At 30.1% G+C, this 17,692-nt stretch overlaps 2 protein-coding genes and 1 long non-coding RNA gene across 6 annotated transcripts; 2 read left to right on the plus strand and 1 right to left on the minus strand.

Moving 5' to 3' along the window:
- Positions 1-274: 274 nt before the first annotated feature.
- Positions 275-4,349, minus strand: LOC100870465 (DDB1- and CUL4-associated factor 11). Its single transcript, XM_012486303.3, has 10 exons — positions 4,078-4,349; positions 3,535-3,643; positions 3,208-3,454; positions 2,976-3,122; positions 2,715-2,896; positions 2,551-2,643; positions 2,197-2,443; positions 1,937-2,092; positions 1,749-1,855; positions 275-1,641 (listed from the first exon to the last, which is right to left on the minus strand). The coding sequence occupies exons 1-10, from the start codon at positions 4,155-4,157 to the stop codon at positions 1,486-1,488; spliced, it is 1,524 nt and encodes a 507-aa protein (XP_012341757.1). The 5' UTR covers positions 4,158-4,349; the 3' UTR covers positions 275-1,485.
- On the plus strand, positions 3,495-4,138 carry LOC147656941 (uncharacterized). Of its 2 annotated transcripts, none has more exons than XR_015293486.1 (3): positions 3,495-3,706; positions 3,811-3,884; positions 4,002-4,138. It is a non-coding gene; the product is annotated as an uncharacterized LOC147656941 (long non-coding RNA). The 2 variants fall into 2 exon arrangements; XR_015293487.1 differs by having other exon boundaries at positions 3,587-3,718; positions 4,002-4,137.
- A 3,632-nt stretch (positions 4,350-7,981) lies between the features above and the next one.
- On the plus strand, positions 7,982-17,621 carry bma (SCY1-like protein bma). 3 transcript variants are annotated; one of them, XR_015293485.1, is made up of 19 exons: positions 7,982-8,261; positions 8,564-8,698; positions 8,793-9,014; positions 9,184-9,304; positions 9,389-9,475; positions 9,572-9,717; positions 9,874-10,004; positions 10,103-10,217; positions 10,301-10,446; positions 10,555-10,708; positions 10,854-11,094; positions 11,646-11,814; positions 12,013-12,194; positions 12,266-12,322; positions 12,406-12,644; positions 12,900-13,183; positions 14,180-14,359; positions 16,344-16,883; positions 17,163-17,621. XR_015293485.1 is itself a non-coding variant. In XM_012486299.3 (17 exons), the coding sequence occupies exons 1-16, from the start codon at positions 8,109-8,111 to the stop codon at positions 13,167-13,169; spliced, it is 2,568 nt and encodes an 855-aa protein (XP_012341753.2). In that variant the 5' UTR covers positions 7,982-8,108; the 3' UTR covers positions 13,170-13,183; positions 14,180-14,695. The 3 variants fall into 3 exon arrangements, 1 of the variants encoding a protein (XP_012341753.2); XR_004224811.2 differs by having other exon boundaries at positions 12,900-13,037; positions 16,344-17,621; XM_012486299.3 differs by lacking the exons at positions 16,344-16,883; positions 17,163-17,621 and having other exon boundaries at positions 14,180-14,695.
- The last annotated feature ends 71 nt before the right edge of the window (positions 17,622-17,692 follow it).

Below are 17,692 nucleotides of genomic sequence, written 5' to 3' on the forward strand. Positions count from 1 at the left end.
ATTTATAATAAAATTCATGAAATTATATAAAAAGATTGTTCATAATAAATAAAATCATATTAAATTACTAATTAATTTTAATAAATGAGCAATAATATAAGCAATAAAAATAACAAATGTTTATGATTAATCAAATAAATTATATCTTTTTTTTTTTTCTATGATAATTTTTCCATTTAATATTATTTTTTCTAATTTAAAATAATGCAATATTAAGTATTAAATAGAATTGTAGTTATTTGGGAATACAATTATACAAAATATAAAAACTATATTATTTTCTAGTAATTTATTAGTATACATGTTTAATATAACATTATGTATGTATATATAAATATATACACGCGCGTAAGTGTAAATCTGTTTTGCTGTCAACAACACCCTGTACGTGTGTGTATGTATGTGTATGTGTATGTGTTTGTGTTTAATTGTAATGTAATGTTTCTATATATTTATGTATATCTGTACATTTTTGGGAGTTCGTATGCAACATTTAAACATACCTAATAAAATACGTACATCGAAAAATGTACACATGACGTCCTTTTCGCACTTGGTCAGTTTGGAAAAACAAACTTATCTTGTAAAAACCACAGATTCGTTCCATCTTTTTCTTTTATTAATCTACTTCATTCTCGTTTATAGTTCCCATATCCTCTTATTATTTGTAAAATTATATATATTTTTATTCATACAAAAAATTACACGGAGGAAAAATAATTTTTTTTTAACAAAAAATATTGGATTGAGCATATATTTTTGTAAAATTATTTTCAAAAAACAGAGATTGAAACAAAAATTTATAGATAATTTAGTGCTATGATACGATATGAATCGAAGATATTTCTCTTTTAAAATTAAAATAAAAAAATGTGATAGATAGATATTGGGAAAGGAATACGAAGGAAAATAAGGAGTAAAAGATAGAAGAATAAAAGAAACAAAGTGACGGAGAAAGATCTTCGTTTCGTGTCAAAAAAGTCTTTCTAATTCACAGTAATAGTAATATACACACATATATACATATATATGTATGTATACCATATATTTATATAATATACATATATTTTGTTTAATGTGTTATGCACTTTATAGTACGAAATAATAACGCGTTTTCCTCCATTCAGATTTAATATGAAAAAGATAGTTAAATATTGAGTAAAAACAAATTCGGCTCCACGAGAATGAATTGTATAGTCGGTGCTGTTGTACCTCGTCTTTCTTATTTCGTTACCAATATGCGTATAGTTTTGATAACGCATTATATTATACCGACCAGAATGGCAGCATTGATTCTATAGAGGTGCGTATTCAATAAAAACTCAGTCTTGTAGAAAAAGTTAGTCTCCTGAATTTCGATGATTAACAGTCACCGATGTAAAACTTTTCTGCCGCAAACACTAGGCATTGTTAACTTTTTCCTCGTAGGAACGAAAAGACTGAATTGCCGAGAACATTCAGTTTCCCGGTTAAAATCTACGAGACTCAACACGCTGCTGCGTGTTTAGCTCTTTGAGCAGCTATTCGTTGACTTCTTCTTAAAGTACGCGGAGGTGATTCTGCATCAGTTTCTTCTTCCGAATCAGAATTATCAAGTGCAGTCTTCCCAGCATATCGCCAACTAACAATGGCACCATCCCACTGAAATAAATTTATTATCATACGTAAATGTTATTAATTATAATAATTTTACATTTAAATATAATTCTTTCAAAAAATTCTTATATATATATATATATAATACTTACAGACGTGGAAACGATTTCCTGATGGAATGGATGCCAACTAACATCACGTACACATCCTTTGTGTCCTACTAAACTACTAACTATCCTACCTGTTAAGACATCATATACTGAAAAGTGGATTCAAAATGGTTAATAAATTTATCGTAATATATAAATTTAATTTTGATACAAATAAAATAAAAACTTACTTATTACTCGTCCTGCGGCACATCCAGTATAGATATACCTTTGACCGGTAATAGACGAAGGTGAAAAATGACAACGTATTAAAGTTTGAAGAACGGAATGACCACGATAGGTCATGATGCTAGTATCACCTTCCAACATATTTCTTGCTTTGTGCACTATTATAAAGAAAAAGATTTATTTGTTTAATTGAGATATAAATAATATTAAGTATACTTAAATGCGGAACGAAAAAAATATCATTGATTTTGTTATTACTGACATCGCTTTGGTACTCGTTGCCATCGGTAATCCCAATTTTGATTCGCAACAGCTTTACGTGTATTTTGTTCACCATTATGATCAGAAAACGCACGAACATCCCATAATTTAATTGTCTGATCTTTACTATTGGTTATTAAATAACGACCATCACCACGCGGATCGATATACGTTATACCATCCATATGACCAGCTAATACTCCAACAGGATGTGGATCAGTTTCATTTAAAGTCCTTCTGTCCCAAACCTGAGAAAAACACAAAATAAAGAAATTAAAAAATAAAAAAATATTTATGGATATATATATTATAACATATATCAATAATAATCATTATATAAATAAATGATAAATACTTTACAAAGACCATCATCACCAGCACTGTACAAGATTTGAGAAGTATTATCTGCAAAAGCAACTGTATTTACATCATTATCATGACCTTCGATCTATAAAAAAAAAAATAAGTAGGTAATAAGTGATGAAATACTAAATATCAAAAGAATATTTGTATACATACTCTAAAAGCCCGTTGATGACATTCTCGATCGTAAACATAAAGATAACCATCATTTGCTCCACCTAAAATTTCTCGGCCGTCACTGGAGAATACGAGAGAAAATACACAAAATCTTCGATCTTCTGGACACAATGACAATGATTCTTGTGCACTTGAATCTCCATAAACAGGACATAGATATACTGGAAAGGAAAAAGGAAAATTAAAAAAAGCAAGTTTACAATTAATTCATGTTACTTTCAACAATATACATATACTTACAACATTCTGACCAACTAGAATAAACAATATAATTGCCATCAGGACTAAATGCTGTGTCTAAAATACTCCAACCCACATCTCGTGCAGGAATAGTTTTGAATTGTACAAAATCTCCATCATGTGTTCGATAAAGACGTAAAAATTTATCTGCCAAAATATTTGATAAATCATATAAAAAATTAAAGCCATAATAAATAATAATTTTTGAATATAAAAAAAAAAAAAGACTTGCCTTGACTGGCAGTTAAGAAAAATCTTCCATCTTTAGAATAAGAACCACAAAATGCTTTGGTACTATATTTAGCAACTTGATGCATTTTATTTGGTAAAAAATTACTACTTATTCTGCACCTTTCTCCTGTACTAAAACTTGGGCCTAGAGCTCTTTTTTGAATCATTGATGTCACAGACAAATTACGTTTATCAATGTTATCTATAAATCCGCATGCTTGTTTTGTGGCAAGACTTATTTCACTTTTCTAAAAAGGAAAAAAACAACAAAATAGCATATTAAGGAATAACTAAAAATAAATCTTCCATATATTTATAAATGACAAACATCTAGTCTGGATGTATTTGGCACAGACGTAATTCTTGGAGGTTGTGAATTTGCAGCATATTCTTCGTCCGAGTCGTCATGATCCGAAGATATGATATTCAGTTGACCGCTGCAATATTCAAAACGGAAAATATTAATTTCGATTTTGTAATGATGAAGTCGACAAGGGAAGGTGAGAAAGAAGGTTAGGTTATCGAAAAATACAAAATAGATTAAAGTATCACAGTATTTTGGCAAAACGAAAAAATACAATAAAAGTAAACGATTTTCTTGAAGGAAACTAATGTTTGAAAAAGCAAATTATCACGTATCTATCGAGATATTTAATAAACAACAAATTTTACAAAGAGGTTAGAATTCCTCCTGTTCTTGCTCATTCGTTCTTTCTCTCTCTACCTTTCTGTCATTCGTTTACCATCTCTTTTCTTTTTAGTATCTAAATTTTTTCGATCTCTTTCTATCAACAGGCATACGTATACACACGTTCATAGGAATGATCTACACGATATTAAACCTTTCCCTACGAGATAACATTGAACTAACCTGCGTATCAAATATTGCAAGACAGCAGCGAGCCCTGGATCGTGCTCGATATCCATATTCCGTGAATTAATGCCTCCCATGCAGCGAACAAATAAATCTTATTTACCGTTTAAAAGCAAACAAGGAAAACGTCCAAGGGTTGATGGCGTTAGTGCAGTGACTATGACAGTTGAAACAGACGATGACAGGAACGGAGAGAGCGCGTGAGAATTTTGCGTGTAGAGGGGAGAAGAAAATGGATCGTGATATCTTGCAATATAAAAGAGTTAATTATTAAAAAAATAATAGATTAAAGTTGTGTTGTGTATCGAATAATAAGGACATATATGTTCCAAAATTCAGTGAAAGAATGAAGAATGAAAACCGAAAAAAAACAAAACTCAAAAACGAGTGAGAAGGATGAAAGAAGAAGGCGCGCTTAAAATGTATTTAAATGTCGTTTTCAAATGTCGAAATAACGACGTTAGGAAATTAATTATAATTAATTAACTCGGAATACATCTGTGAATGCTATAAATATGAAACTTTATATGTTATAAATATATAGATATAAAATTCTGAAGACGATTAAATATGTCATATATTATCGATCATTTTAAAATCGATTTTAACAAAGAGCATAAAAATGGTAAGTAAAGAGAAAAAATAAATAAATTATGTGTATATCATTGATTCTATCGATAAAACAAAAATATTAAGTAACATAATAAACACTAAAAATAAAAAAGATTTTTATATTTTTCTTGATATAAATTTTCCATAAATTTTTTTTCTTTCTATAAATTTAAAATTAAAATTACTTTATTTAAAAAATTATTTAAATTACAAATATTTTATAAAATAATTACAAATATAAATTTCTTGAAAGTGATTTAAATTACAATATCATACATTTTTTTATGCGTAAATATATATATATATATATATATATATATATATATATATATATATATATATATATGATGTTTGATCACATATATTTATTTCGATTTACAACATTGATCAAATAATTAAAAACTTAGTTGATAAATAGTTGAAAAAAAAAAAGATTGATAAAAGCGACAACTTTAATCAAACATTTTCAAAAATCAAAAAATATATTATTTTCACTTAAGTTATAGAAAAAAAGAAAATTAAGTAGTATTTTTTAACAGAAAATATATTTGATTAATAATTTGACATGAATTTATAATCATTTAATCAATAAGGAAATCTGTAATATACATACATAGAGGAATTAGTCATGTATAAATATATATATAAATGTGTGTATACATATATACATATGTATATACATATTATGCATATACATAAGAATTAATTTGACCTATTTTCACCTTCTCTTCACCTTTTTCAATCCCACGCTTCCTGTTTCTGTCGTTTGTTCTTCTCGTTTTCCCGTCCCACCACATTCGTGAATTGTAATCCATAATTGGTAATCCGTAATCTGTAAGTTGCGATGGGGTAACCCCTACCTCTCCCAGTTAATTCTCCCTACTTTTAGACCAAAGTATGGCATCCCCTAACCCCTATCCGCTGTCCCGTGACCCGCAGCCGCAGCTACCTGCAGCCCAGACCTATAATTTCCAGGCAGAGACCTACACCCTGGCCAGAGCCGGAACCAAGCTGGAGTCGAGGTCGTAGCCAAAGCCATAGCCGGGATCGGAGGACGCGCATGCGTCTTTTTATCATTTCCTTGCGACTTTCTCGCTCTTCTATCGAATATACCAACGTTAATTCGCACAACGTTCATCATCGAGAATAAAAAAGAGATCGAAAACGAAGACGAAAGTTTTATAACGTTGTCAATTATTGCAACGATAATACCACCTTACATCATTATCGTTATTATTAATTAACCCGACAAATACTCGAAAACAAAGACGGAAATAGTATCGGGAATAAGAACAAGAACAAGGATAAGAACAAGAACAAAGACGAAAATAGACGCGAGTACGAGAGTAACGAAAACAACAGCAATAACAACGTTTAGTACGTATCAAGTGTCAGATACGTTAGCGAAGACGCCGAATGAAAGAACAGGGAAAAGAAGGAAAATAAAAACGTGGATTAGACGACGGAAGAAAGGAAGAAATAGAGATACGTTGATTTTCGAATGTAGAAAACGAACGATCAAAGTGTTTATGGCATGATGGTTAGTGAGTTGTTCAATGTTAGTGGAGATATTTAAGTGACAGTTTGAAGAAAAGAAATTTTGATTATCAAAAGGTGTGTGACAATTCGTATCGAATGGTGATGCAGCCGCGTGTCAATCGTACCCTACTTGTTCCTTTGGATTCCTCGCGCGATCCTCGCGCGGTGCGCGCGTGCTCCGAACCATCGCGCATCGCGCATTATCCTTCTTTCGGTTTCTTCATGCTTATAGTGCTTCTATTCCCGTTGTCGTCGGCAACAGGTGAGCCATTCTGAACTTTCAACAGTTCTGCATTTTTTTCTTCGTCTCCTTTACCAATCTTTTTTCCATTATTTCCTCTTGTTTTCTCTCTCTCTCTTCTTCACTATACTCTCTTTGTCTTTTTCATTCTAGATGCATCTATATTCTTGTCTTATCCTTCCTTCTCGTTTTTTTCTTTACTTTCCTTTTCATTTTTTACTTTATCTAATCTTCTCCTTGTATTCGAGTTTCATTTTTTTTTCATTTACTGTTTTATCATAATTTCATTAATACGTTACTGGTTATCGTTGGTATCTAATAATTTGTTATATTATTCAACGAAGGATAGCAAATTATTCGTAGGCGATTATTTGTCATAAGTGATAAACTGCTGTTTGCTATCTTTGAATAATTGCAATGCATGGATTATACATATTCGAATCGATCGAGTTCTCTGTGGATTTGTGTTAAATGAATCAAGTTTCAATTGAGCATAGTCATCTGGATGGATAATCTCGATGAATATGGCATCGATATACCATTCTTAAATTTCTCGCTTTACGTATATCGATATTGATTCCTGATTAGAATTAAAAGATCGTGAGATCACATTTTAAACAATCCGTTCGATATCGTTGATTCTAGATAGCTTCATTAAATCAATCATAGATTTTTAATAGTTTTTGATAACTTTCGCGATGTTTTGAATATTTCGTTCAAAAAAATATCGCGCTATTTCTTTTCTATCAATCTTTCGTATCATCGATACAAATTTTTTATCCTAAATCAAAACTAACGTTAATTAATTAAACACTATTATCTCTTGAAACGAAAAATAAAACTGTCACTAATAATTTTTCCATTTTTCCAATCATACAAAACCATACAAATTACATCATTGTGAAAATTATTTTTATTTTTTGATCTTTAAACCCGGTGAAATTTAATTTAAATAAATATTAAAATTCGAACGAATCTTTTCTCATTTTCATTTATTCACACTTTGGATAAATCTATATGAAAAATATAACGTCTATTATTACAAGAAAAAAAAACATAAAATACAAAAAAAATAAGTAAATTAAAACACCTCGAGAACACTTCTGTTTCTTTGGTGAAAATCTTTCACACTTTTTTATATTTATCTAACTCGAAGATGAACGAACGAAAAATATATTTATTTCTGATTGTTACGACGATTCAAAATGATGCGATCCTATTCGATCCGATCCGCTTTTATCCTTCGAATTATACTCATTCGTTGCGGAGCATACGTATACAGGATTGCCTATGAGGAGGTACTATGAGGTGGTAAATCGATAAGGAGTTGCGTAAGGAGAAGAAGAGAAAGTAGAGCCGCAAATTCAGAAGGGAGAAAGAAAAAAAAAGACGTGAATAGGGAAATTGGGGAAAATATTGGCATATATATAAATATACACGAAATATGAGAATGATCGATTGAATCATAATGATTGTTATCATCGAAGAATGTATCAATTTAAGGAAAGATTTATACTTGATCAGGTATAACAGGTGTGTGTCCGTCCGATAAGACGATTAAAAGGGAAATTGAAAGAAGCGATTAATACGATCGAAAGTGATTCGATGAACATTGAGGATTAACATAAGTGTCGTTATGTTTGCCAAGTCGAAAAGTAGTGGCTCGACACCGAGCGTTCTACTTCCTAATCCCCTTCAGAATTTGTACGACGTTGGCAAACAAACGGCTACAGCAGGACCCGAAAACGCTTGGCGTATATACAACGGATACACGAAAGCGGATCGAAAGGTAATATTTCATTTTTTATCCAATTCTTCTTTTTAGGATGTGATTATATATTTTAAAAAAGTAAAACTCTCGAGATTTATTTTCCACAATTATTCTTCTTCTATCGTCGCGTAATCAATCTCTCAATTTCTCGAAGGATAATTCTCGAAAGTTTTATTCTCAAAAAATATGCAATATCCTTATTTATTATCCGCTAATATTAATGTTCTTTTTTTCCTAAAAAAAAAAAAAAAATAATATTGTGCAAAATTTCGTGAAAAATTTTATTATTCTTAAAATTAACTCTTTCTCTTTCATTTTAGGAAGTCTCGATATTTTTCTTTGACAAAAGATCGGTCGATAAACTTCACAAACCGAAGCGGAAAGAAGCGGTTACGGAAATTTTACGAAACGGAGCACGACAAATGGAACGAGTTTCTCATCCAAAGATTCTGCAGGTAAAATGTCTACTTTTTTTTCTCTTTTTTTTTCTTTTTATTTTTGATTTCCTATACGAAGCGTGATCGTTCTAGAATTTGTCTATCTGTCTAGGCATACAAGGTCGAAGAGTGCGCTGATAGTTTAGCATTCGCGTCCGAGCCAGTTCTCGCTAGTCTTGCGAATGTTTTAGCCTATCAAGAGCAACGGGCGAATAACGTTGGCCAATCGTCAACTAACGTAACGAAACAAACTTCTTCAACCCCTAGTCATCGTGCCCCATTTACGAAAGAGTACGAGTTACTTGATATAGAGATCAAATATGGATTGTTGCAGGTGAGAAATTCATCGATTTTATATTAAATATCTATTAAATTTATTTTAGACTATGGATTCCTTTTTTCCCTTCTCTCTTGTATTTTTCTTTTCTTTTTTATCTATCTCTCTTTCTCTTTTTCTCTCTCTCTCCCTTTCTCTCTCTCTCTCTCTCTTTCTTTTTTCTTAGATCACAGAGGCTTTACTTTATCTTCACGGAACACGCAAAGTCCTTCACAGGAACGTTTGTCCCGCGAGCATAATAATTACGAAAAGGGGCACTTGGAAATTGTCAGGTCTCGAATTTATCGGTAAGCAAATGACAATAATTTAATTTTCGACATTCAATATCTCGAATTCGATTCGTTATAATATACTTTTTTTATTTTTTCTAGAAAAAATGAAGGAATTGCCAATGATATCGTTGCAACCTTGGACCAATCGCATGTCGAAAATGACGCAGCCGAATCTCGATTACATAGGTAAGAATATAAAAATGGTTGAGCTTCAAATTCATTAATCTTTCTTTCGATTCTTCACAATTTGTCAATTATTTAAACAATCTCGTATATATATAGCACCGGAAATACAGCAAAAGAAAGAGGGGGGCTTCTACAGCGACATGTATAGCTTTGGTATGACAATATGCGCAATTTTCAATCAAGGACGGCCATTGATTCAAGCGAATCATAACTGTTCCGACTATTTGAAACAAGTAGAAAACGTAAGTAATCAGATCATTAATGAAATTCTGAATTTTCTAAATCTCTCTTTGTGCCATATTCCATGTTCCACGATATTATTATACGTGATCTTTGCGCGTTTTTCTTTTCAATATTTTAGATAATATTTAATTAATTCCCCTTCTTTATTTCCGTAGCTCGAAGAACAAGTCCATGTGATATTACCTTTAGTTCCTCTTCCTCTTCGAGAAGCTGTTTCCCGACTTTTACACATCGATCCAGAGAAGAGGCCAACCATTCAAGTTTTATCCATGATCAAATATTTTCAGTATGCAATTTTTATTCTAACATATCTTTTATATATTTTCTACGCATTTCTTTTTCAAAAAAAGAAAAAAAAAAATATCTCGAGCTATTTTATTGCAGAGATCCACCCGTATACGCGCTTCAATTTCTCGACGTCAGTAAGATGAAAGATGCGTTGCAAAAGGAGCATTTTTATACAACTACTTTAAAAGGAATATTACCTTATATACCAAGGGTAATATTATATTTATATACAAGATAATATAAGCGTTTATTTTTGTATACGATGCAAGGATGAAAGCGTATTCGAATTTATAGAAACTTTGGTATCAACATATTTGGACGTATCTGCAAACTGAATTGGAAAGTGAAGAAGTTCAATCGGCTGTATTACAACCAGTACTTTATATCGTACAAAATAGTACACAAGAGGAATACGATCAAATTGTATTTCCATCGTTACGGTAAGATGTTATAGAAAAATTAACGAGTTCTCTCTTTTTCTTCTTTTTTTTTTTTTTATTTATGTTCGTACATTGTACAATTAATTTACTCGTGGAATCATCGTGTAGATCGCTTTTCTCGAATCGTAAATCGGTTCACGGAACGGTTACGTTGCTGGAAAATTTGCATTTGATATTAAAAAAAACATCTCGAGAATATATAGAAAGCGAAGTGCTTCCGATGTTATATACATCCTTTGAGAATTCAACCACTCAAGTGCAGGTACGTAGATATGCAAAAAATTGAAAGAATGAATTACAATCATATCACGCGTGTAAAAAAAAAATTTTTAAGACGAAAAATAGTTATCACTGTTCTAATACAAATACACAAAGTTGTGAAAAATATGTTGAAAAATGTTTCGTAGACTGCAGCGTTCGTAGCCGTGTCTAATGTGACCGATTACATACACGATGAGGCTGTTCGAAACATCGTGTTGCCAAAATTACTTCAAGCATTTGAAAAAAATCTAGTGGATTCCCGAATACTTATGAACGTGATACCCTGTATTTTAAATCGTTTGGAAAAGCAGAAAATCATCGATTGTATTTTACCATTATTGTTCAATGTAAAACTTCAAGAACCGGAGATAATCGTTCGGGTTGTAAGTAAGTAACGTATCATTTTTATGCTTATTACGTTATATGTCACGTATACATACCTTCCTATAAAAAGATCTTACAATCTTATTCGATATTAAAATTGTTGTATATTATACTTATACAATAATATAAAATATAATATAAAGTATAAATAAATAAACTATATACTATACATATATAAAGTCATATATTATACAGTATTGATATATTCATTGGATACTTAAAAAGATCAATTCTAAAGATGAAAACAAATGCAAAAATTAGTATATAAAAATTTCATTTAATTTAAATTGCTTATAACTTAATAGATAAGCATTTATTCGACATTTTTTGTATGTTTTTTTTATATTGTATTCTCTAGAATTAACTTTCCAACATATAGTGTCTCATGATATGTTAATATGTATTGTATTATATGCAATGTATTATAAACATAAAAACATGAAAACAATGATTTGTAACTTTCAAATGGAGTGTATTCATACGTATGTATACATATAGACACAATATATAATTATTATTGCTGATGGATTGGAGTTACAATTCGATTTCTACAGAAATTTACAGATTGATGTTAAATGACAAAAAATATGGATTATCTGTGAATTGGATGGCGACTAGAGCAATGCCTTCTTTACTACCTCAAACTATTAACCCAGCATTGAATCTCGAGCAGTTTGAGCTACTTCTCAAAGTGTTACAAGATATGCTGAATCACATCGAAAGGTGAAGCAAAATTGTTACAGATTTTACATACAAAATTTTACGAGATGAATAATCGAATGAATAATCGTTTTTTTTTTTTTTTACGTTTCTTAACGTTATATTTTCTTTTTTCTTTTCGTTTCTTTTGAACTTTTTGTTGTATTCTTGTTTCTGTTCCTGTTGTGTTCGTTTGCTTGCTTTTTGTCCCTTTGAAATCAGGAATCAAAGGAATCAATTAACGCTGGATAATTTGTCATTGTCGAGCCCGGAACGGTATCGAAGTTTGCGACATCAACACAGTACGGACAATATGTATGTTGCCCCCTTTAATATACCAAATCTACGTATCGAGCAACGTAAAACTTCTTCGGCTGAAGACATGGCTCGGAAAAATAGCACGAGTAAGAAAATAATTTATGAAGCATAAATATATAAAATGATATACATTTGATAACTGATCTCTTTGTTATAGATTCGATGTCGACGACAGTTTCAGCTGAAAACATGGCAAGAAAGAACTCGATGATAAGTAAGCGATTTCTAAATATTCTTCCTTTCTTTTTCCAATGTCCATTTTAATCCATTTATTTATTTTGCCATTCTTCTATTCAGCCATGTTCAGATGGTTCTCATCATCGAACAACGATAACAGTAATTTCTTAAAAGTGACGAATACTTTTACGAGCAGACGGTTATCGGATAATACTCTGATGACACCGAAAATACGGGTAGCACCGTCGTGCGAAAGTTCCCCGGGTGCTACACCAGGTGATGGATTACCTATTCGACGACATTCGAGCACTGGTCCTCAAGACCGACGCGGGTCTAACATAAATTTATCGCCCCCCTTGGTATTGTATCTACGTTACATTTTTATCAATTAATCTTTTTCCTTCGAAAAATTCGACTCGTTGTTTCATTCCTTATTCTATACAACGCATATTATAATATAAAAATTATATTATAATTTAATAATTATTACGATGGATAAAAAGAAAAATAGTAAATAAGATAAGAGGGAAAAAATTGATCAACAATCGTAAAGTTGTTGAAAAAAAAAAAAAAAAAAAAGGAGGAGCATACGATTATCTCGTTAAATTCGATAGGGTGGAATGCCGATTACCAGTAGCAGTGTTCCGTACCTGGTTAGCTCGAGCATGAATAGTATACGAGGCTCGAGACGTCCTTCGGTCTCTTCAACGTCTTCCCAGCAAGGACTGCTGCAGCAGGTTGGCTCCAGCATGGTAAGACAACAACCCCCCATCTGCCTCAACCTCAATGGACTACCACCACCACCACCACCACCACCACAACCACCACCACAACCACCAACACTTTCTCCATTACTCCAGCTACCGGGACAGTCTTTCCACTGACCCTCCGTCACAGTGTAAGGATATTCACTAGCTTATCCAAAGTCGCCGATGCTCTCTTTTCTTTCTCTTTAACGATATGAAATTTTTCTTAACGAGACACGATTTTTTAAATACAATCGCTCGCGACGATGTGTTTTTCTTTCTTTCGGAAAAAAAAAAAAAAGAAGAAGAAGAAGAAGAAGAAGAAATGAACGAAATGCAAAGGAAAGAAAAGGAAAACACGCACATCAACGTCATATTATATTTTAGATTTTCGCTTTATAAACGATTATAACAAAATTTAGATTACATTTTGAATAATTTTTCGAGTAAAGATATATCTTTTTTTTTTTTTTTCTCTCATAGCAAAGAGGCGGTCCTTGCTTATCCTGCCTTTTCCCAGCTTCTCTCTGTCTTTCTTTCTCTCTCTTTCTCTTTCTCTCTCTCTCTCTTGCTTGTATTCCTTCCAACCTGTTTTCTAGTTATTTGCATCTATTTTGTATACTAGTTTGTCCAATTTTTTTTATAATACTGCTTCTTAAGTAAAATATCCTATCTAACATTTCAAGATGAAAATTGAAATTTTTATCATTTTCTTTAAACATTTTTTTGTTAAAAAGAATAGATTAGATATTGTAAAACTAGATTTTGTAAATTTTAAAATTCTAGATCCTTGAAAAGTGCAGTTAAGATCTTTTAGAACCTTACTCAGAAGTTAAAAGACAAAGTAAAATTTAAAATATTTCAATATATATATTTAAAAATAAAAAAAAAAGCACTAGATAGGATGTTTTAAAATTAACAATAGTAGAATATACATATAGATCAATATGTATAAATATTAACTGCTTCGCAGCTATTTTTTTCATGTGCACGTATTATATTCGATGATTTTTCGTTAATTGACGAAGAAAAATTAGATTAATCGATCAATAGTTTGATCTGTATTTATATATATATATATTTTTCTTGATCTATTTAAAAAATTAATAATAGTTGTAATTATACGGTTATTTTTCGTTTCGTTACAGTATCAATTCTTCAACAAACAATTCGATGGTTAAATCTTTCGTCGACGATCAAGTTTCGTAGGATATTTACGTTAACATTAACAACGTAAGGAACAATTGGTTACCGTCCGTGCGACAAAAGGAGACATAGAGGAACGAAAAAAAATAATTTTATAGCCATCTCCTGTTAACGATAAAATGGTAATTTGTTTCATTTATTATTATTGCTACAATGCTATACATCTAATTGTATGGTATACAGTATACAGTGCCGTTCCTACATCGTTAGCCGTCTAAGTATAAAAATAATATTGCCGTCCTTAATTTAATATTATTTAAGAATTTGATATGCAATGTTTACTTTTATATTTATATATGAATAATTATAAACAATTATTGTGCAAAAAAAATATATTTTAATTTTTATTTACATAAAATAACAAAACAAACATTTCATAAATATAAATATAAAACTAACAAAACAACTATTAATACTCTGTTTAATGAAAGTAAAAGAAATTGATTTTGCCAAATTTACATTACTTGCTTCTTTTTAATGCAATTTGTCAATTATTTTTAACAAATCTAAATTTTAGCCAATATTTTTTTTTATATAAAATATATAATTATTAATTAAAATTTTATATAAAATAAATAATTCAATTGGTTTTTGGCCATCCAGAGGCATCTAGAACATCCAATCAGAAACGGCATTGAACGTATATATACAAATAACTTTTGTCCTTAAGATATATTCCACTACACTTATTTACATACATAATAAATTGGACCTTGAAATGTATCGGTGAAGATCACTTCTATAAATGAGCACGGACTTTGATTTCTTGTAAAGAAATCAAACGACTTGAGACCTTTTAAAGTGGCCTAACCTCATAAAAATTACATTAGTTATATTATCTGTGTCATTATTCAAGATTCCAATAAAGTATGAACATGTATAAAAGTATATACACGTGTGTACCATCATGTGTAATTGCACGTGTAGTCTATGGAACAATTTGCAACGAATTGACTAATAAATGAAAGTAATGCAATACATAATAGGAAAATGGGAATATATGATTCTTAATCAAAAAGAGAAAAACGAATTCTCATTAAATTTTGTTATTTTAACATCGACTACACGTGCATGTGTACAGTCAGTCACAAAAGTTTTCAATCTTAATAATATTTTCAATGAGGTTACATATATATATATATATATTATATCATACGAATAATTTGTAAATATATATATATCTAACTTTTATGAACAATTAATGAAGTTAAAATGCTTCTTTCTTTTTCCATCTCTTTCTATTATTTTTTCTATAAATTTCTACTCATGCATTTTTGCAATAAAATGTGTATTGACGTATGATGTGTAATTCCAAGTCAATCTTAATACAAATAATTATCTCAGATTTTTTATTCTTTTCTCTAAATGTCTAAATCTAGAGAAAGAAAGAGAAAGAAAGGGAAAGAATAATTTAGAAAGAACATAATATGATCAATATGAATATGGTCAAAGTTATTTATTTTTTTGATTGAAAATCAATCAATCGAAAGAAATGACAATGGGTAATTTTAAAAGAAAATAAATTTAATGTCAATTGCATATACATATATTATGTCCACTTATGATAAAAGAATATATACATGCGTATAAGAAATATTTGAAAGAGGTAAGACGTGTTATATAGAATTAGAATATTTATGTATAAGTTGTGTATTGCAAGTTGATAGAGAGAATGGATACCAAAATGGAATATGAATATCAAAGTTACTTTTTAAAATTGGAATTGCATAAGAATGTATTTTAAAACTGTCATATCTATATATATATATATATATTTCGATATACATATATACATATCAAATGCGTACATTTGCGCGCATTACAATTTAAATATATACTTATACTATATACTTTGGCAACACTTCCTCTACTCGATTGTATTTAAAATTTTTTTAATCCTATAAAAATATATTGTTATAATATATTGATATTTCTATATTTTGGAGTGTATGTACGTATGTGTATATGTTTGTGTGTATATGTTTGTATGTATATGCGCAAATATATGTACGATCGATGTGGATATAAGAGAATGAAGAGAAAAAAAAAAAAAAAAAAGGAAGAGAAAAATGCGTGTGTGTTTAAAATATAAATACGTATTTGCAGGCAACAGAGACTGATTGTTTTTCTGGAGTATCATATGACACTAGAAAATAAAGTGTCCTTAAGGTGTTCGGGATAAGAATTATTTCACGTTTGTGCTTGATCACAATTCTGATCGTACAGAAATCGTTAAATAATGCGTGGACAATCGTGGACAATCTTATAGGCAATCTTGGACAATCGTCGACAATCAGAAACGAACAGGAAAAAGTCGATACAAACGAATGACGTGTTCGTGTTCTTACGAATTATCTTTTGATAATTATTCAACAAAATTGTAATTTATCAAAAGTATTTGAACGTACATAATATACATTGTAAACTCGATACATTGAATCATTGTCGAGAAAGCGAATCTTGAGATCTTGTGTATCCAAGTATACGTATATGTATTATCATAGAAACAGAAAATGACAATCATTCGAACAAAACTATGGAATTATTAGGAACTATGGATTATTAGGAATTTTGGGCTCTAGCATTTTTTTTGATCAATCTTGTCGATCGATAATGCAAAGTTTTGCCCGAAATACATGTGATCTGGTAAAAAAATTTCATACACATTTATTATTCTATTTTTTGAATATTTTTCTCTATATATAATTTTCTCTTTAAATCTCATCGTTTTTGTCATTTTTTTTTTTTTTTTTTTTTACCATCGTTTATATTTTCTTTTCTTTTATCTATGGGTGTTTCTGCTTTTACGATCGTTTTTAATTTTACATTTTAGAACAATTTTTCCTTTCGATATAATAAGGAAGTACAAACATTTTATCGATCGTAACAGGAATATTTTACGTCTAATATTAATATTTTTCACAGTATTAGAGATCCAGTATTATATTCACATACGAACAAATAACAAACCAACAAGAAATATATAGTCATAATGTGTGGACACAATTGTGAAAAATCTGCCTTTGCTCCTGTTTATCTTTATGCAACGTGTATCGGGCTTCAAATTATGTATTTAAATGATGTTCTCATTGAAGCAATATCATTTATGATATTGTCTCGTATTGTCATTTTCATCGTTATCATTCTATTCCATAATTATGTATGTGCAAGAAAGAATACGTCAACGAGTAATGTGCTCAATAGACTTCCTATCGAAAATAGATGTTAAACTCGTCCGAATGCAATTATTCATTCTCCATGATATATTGTTCGTGCACAAGCAACATCCTTTTCCGATTAATTAATCCGTTCTTGTTATTAAGTATGTATATTTCCTGTATCTCTTTCGAAAGATGTACTATAATAAAAACGATGGTAATCGAATAGTATTGAATATTCTTCTGTATGTTAAAAGATTGTCAAATTAGTACTAATTATAATTTTAAAAAAATAAT

The sequence above is a fragment of the Apis florea genome, unplaced genomic scaffold (assembly GCF_048593485.1).
Source record: "Apis florea isolate Af1SG1 unplaced genomic scaffold, ASM4859348v1 contig_3493_pilon, whole genome shotgun sequence".
Classification (NCBI taxonomy): domain Eukaryota; kingdom Metazoa; phylum Arthropoda; class Insecta; order Hymenoptera; family Apidae; genus Apis; species Apis florea.